The 3916-nt window shown below is 48.3% G+C and overlaps 1 protein-coding gene across 1 annotated transcript in view; it reads right to left on the bottom strand.

Annotated features, from left to right (window-relative positions):
* Window positions 1–2755: 2755 nt before the first annotated feature.
* Window positions 2756–3916, bottom strand: part of ARHGEF37 (Rho guanine nucleotide exchange factor (GEF) 37) — a 50049-nt gene continuing 48888 nt past the window's right edge. The window contains exon 13 of the mRNA XM_011931535.1: window positions 2756–3056. Coding sequence (XP_011786925.1) covers window positions 2847–3056 — 210 coding nt within the window. The 3' untranslated portion in view covers window positions 2756–2846. The remainder of the gene's footprint in view (window positions 3057–3916) is intronic.

Here is a 3916-nt window from a genome sequence, read left to right as displayed (position 1 = left end):
ATACTTGAGCAAACAAGTTGTCATTTTTATATACAGCAAGTGTCTAGCAAACAAATGGCACAGCAGGGTGTCTGGCTACCCAGTGGTTAGAGTCATACAAATTCCAGAGACTTTCCATCTTTGAAGTCCTTTATTCCCGGCAGTTCACATCAGTTACTCGTTGAGCTGGTGCTCGTCATATTAACCAAGAATTCATTCATCTTTCTTTTGATATTGTAATCTTGTCCTCATGTCCACAACTGAATTGGGGCCTGAGGGGTTTAAGAGTTCTCACTCCATCATGGGAGGCAAGGGGTACCCTTGTGAATCAGACTTCAACTCCTGGAAGTCTTGTTCAGTTCACAGGCAAATATCTTTGCAAGTTTAGTATGTGACAGCCCAACAGTGAAATAAATAAGACACAGTGCCGTGGTTCTAGGCATTTGGAGAGGGAAAAGGCATATTACACAGATTCCCCTGGAGAAAATACAGGCCATTCTCATCTTCTCAATATGCATTTTCCCACTCTTCAGTGACTTTTAATCTTATCCCCTGGTCTATGAGAAACCATAACCCACACGCTACTGAATACATTTTTATTTTCCCTTCATGACATAGACTTGGTTCCAAGTATATTTTATTTTCCTCCCTTTTGCCTACAAGACATCCAATTTTGTTCAGGTCCCTTTTAATGGCACTTAATAAATATACATTCTGAGACCTGACAGAACAGGCTGTCCCCTTTCATACTGCCTTTAAAGCGCCTGTTTGAACTAGCTAGTGCAGAGCTCAGTTGGGGCACATCCTAGCTTACAGCTCATGGCCATCTCTGGCCCCAGGTCTATCTGTCCAATACTTTGTGTCTAGGGTAGAGGTCCTTAACCCTGGCTGCACATTAGAAGCACCTGGGAAGTTTCCTGAATTCCTGAGGCCCAACCACACCCTAAAACCAATTTCATCAGAATCTCTGGGTGGGAGGGAGCATGGATTCTGCCAGTTGAAATCTGCCATGGTCACTTCAGTGAGCAGCTACATTAAGAACCCCTGAGCTACAATTCTAGCACACAGTAGGCTCTTGGTAGGTAGCTGTGGAATCCACGAGTGGGTTTCCTATTTCATTATCTGTTCCCCTATGCTTTTTATTTTTATCAGAAATCTGAGCAGGAAAGAGCAGGGAGAATGAGTCAAGAGCATCCTCTAAAGTGAATTCGCTGCTGAGAAAGGAACTGTAGGGGCTTCATTTCTCTTGTATCATGCAGTCTTCATGCTTTAACAGGTCCAGAGGAGGCAAGTTATAGACTGTCTGACACAGACGTGTATACATTTCTTAAAAGCCCTTCAAAAACCAGAGCTCACTGCTTAGGCACTATGGTTATAACATAGACACGTTCTTGGAAATATATCTAAACTACCTCCTGTTTGACACACATTCTATCTTGGGTTGGTTACAAACTTTGTCAGTTGTATAAGATCACACTTGGTCACCTTTTCCCATTTCTGTGAATCTTGCAGTTTATCTTTGCCCAGAGCAATAGCCTAGATATGACAACCCCAAGCAGTGACTACACTGTACCCAACATTGCCCCAGCAGGTCAGTCCTCCTTGAACAGGAACTGTTTTTGAGAGGCTCCAATTTCCAGGTTCTAGAATGGAGTGGCTCACTTACCAAGTTGAAGAGGCTGGCTACGTAGAATGCAGTACTGAGAAGGCCCCCAAGCTACATCCCGGGTACAGGAAAGAAAGCCATACTGATGAACAAGGTTTGCTGCCATGGGCATGGGCATGAGGGAGGGCTGCCAGGTGGGGGCCACCCTGAGATCACTGCTGCCATTTACATTTATATCACACTTCACAGTTTACAGGGAGCTCTGCATGCTTAGCCTCACGTCATTCTCAGCACAACCCTGTGAGTTAGGTCTTTCTGGATGGAACACTGAAGTTGTGTCCTACGTCTAAGGTCCCACAGGCAATTGCATCACATCCATGGCTGCCTCCAGGACTTCCGGGGCCACCCAAAACCACCGGGGGTTCCCCCTGGCTCCCCTGCTATCCAGAAACAGGAAAGCAAGCCATTCCCTAACCTCCCCATGCACCAGGACTTATCACCACCTTCCCAGAGTTTCCTCTATGATTTGCATACTCCTTTGTTCCCTAGTCCAGAGAATACAGCAGCAGCTGTTCACCTGCTGCCAACAGTCTCACACAGCCCACCTAACACAGCATCAAAATCCCCTCTTCCCTGGAACAGCCTCTGAATTTGCCTACACACATTCCAGAACTGTGACTTGGTCACACCCACTCCCAGGACCAGTCAAGAGTCTTGGGAACCTCTCTGCCACACCGATGAATCCACGGCTTCCCCACTTGAGAGGGCTCCCAGTGGGTCACTGCCCAAGATCAACTCAGCTTCCAGCATAGAGAAACAAAAGCTGACTCGTTGGTCATGATGTCTCCTGATACCATGTGTAGGAAATGAACTGTCTGACCAGGCAGTTCTGGACTCCTCCAGAACCCGCTTCCTGCAACCACACAGCACGCAGGTAGCATTCTCCTGTGTGGCCCATGCCCACAGGCAGGCGCGGATGGAGGCACAGCTAAGACAGGCCATAAGCTATGGAGAGTCCTGGCCAATCAGCTGTGACCTGCTGTCCAAGTGCATTGTGACCCCAGGTCGGAATGAATTCTTTATGCAGACATAATGAGCAGTCCTGGCTGGAGCCTCCTGTGCCCCCGCCACACCAAGCACTCTGCCAGGCCCGCCCACGTCTTCTGGTTGCCTCCACCTTTCCTTTGCTTCTTTTCCCTCCTGAGTCAGAGCCTCTAAGCCTCCCCCATAATTTGGCAATGTGGGCTCCACGGAGGGTACCCTAAGAGGGCAGACTCCAGCCCCACAAAACTGGGCTTGGGGCCCTGGCCAGAAAGCCAGAAGGCACATAACCCCTCTGTCCATTCACTTCCACCAGGCTCCACTCTGGGTTCCCCTTCTTGTCCTGGGCCTCCAGGATGGTCACGGGCTGGCCTGCCTGCAGACTCACTTCATGGCTGCTTCTGGCCACAAAAGGGTACACGGCTATGACCTGAAACACATGGGGAGTGACACAGAAATGGTCAGGGTGAGAAGGTAGACAGACTTAATCCAGAGAGGCTGTTTATCCTGTTCCCAGCCACCTGGCTCTCATCCCCATTGCTGGATGCTCATCACCTTCCAAGTACATCTTTTGTGCTAAAGGCAATGACTGCATCTGCTAGTACCACAGCCCATACTATGTGACTGGCACTGTCCTGGCACTCTATTGGGTTTGGATTTTCACGATAATTCTATCATTCTATTTGCTCCATTTTTCAGATAAGAAAAATGAGGATCAGAGAAGTCAAGGAACTTACTCAAAACTGCACAGCAGTGAGTCTAGGCCTGTCTGACCTCCAAACAGAGATTTTTGATCCACTGTTGCCACATCACTGAGCAGACTCAGCACCCTCTCCCTCTCCAGATCTAACGGTTTGAGCTGCCCAGGCCAGTTTGCCAGCTGAAAGTGGAGACAAGGATTTGGATAACTTGTTTACTTTTTACAGAAAAGTATAGAACCGGGCCAAGTGCGGTGGCTCACGTCTGTAATCCCAGCACTTTGGGAGGCAGAGGGGGGTGGATGACCTGAGATCAGGAGTTTGAGACCAACCTGGCCAACATGGTGAAACCCTGTCTCTACTACAAATACAAAAATCAGCCAGGCATGGTGGCGCACACCTGTAATCCCAACTACTCAGGAGGCTGAGGTGGGAGGATTGCTTGAACCTGGGAAGTTGAGGCTGCAGTAAGCCCAGATCATGCCACTGTACTCCAGCCCAGGCCATAGAGCCAGACCCTGTCTCAAAAAAAAAAAAAAAAAGGAAGAAGAAGAAGAAAGAGCAAAAAGAAGAAAGAAAAGAAAGAAAGAAA

Source organism: Colobus angolensis, unplaced genomic scaffold (genome assembly GCF_000951035.1).
Source record: "Colobus angolensis palliatus isolate OR3802 unplaced genomic scaffold, Cang.pa_1.0 Scaffold90, whole genome shotgun sequence".
Classification (NCBI taxonomy): Eukaryota; Metazoa; Chordata; class Mammalia; order Primates; family Cercopithecidae; genus Colobus; species Colobus angolensis.
This window is presented reverse-complemented; position numbering and strand designations above follow the sequence as displayed.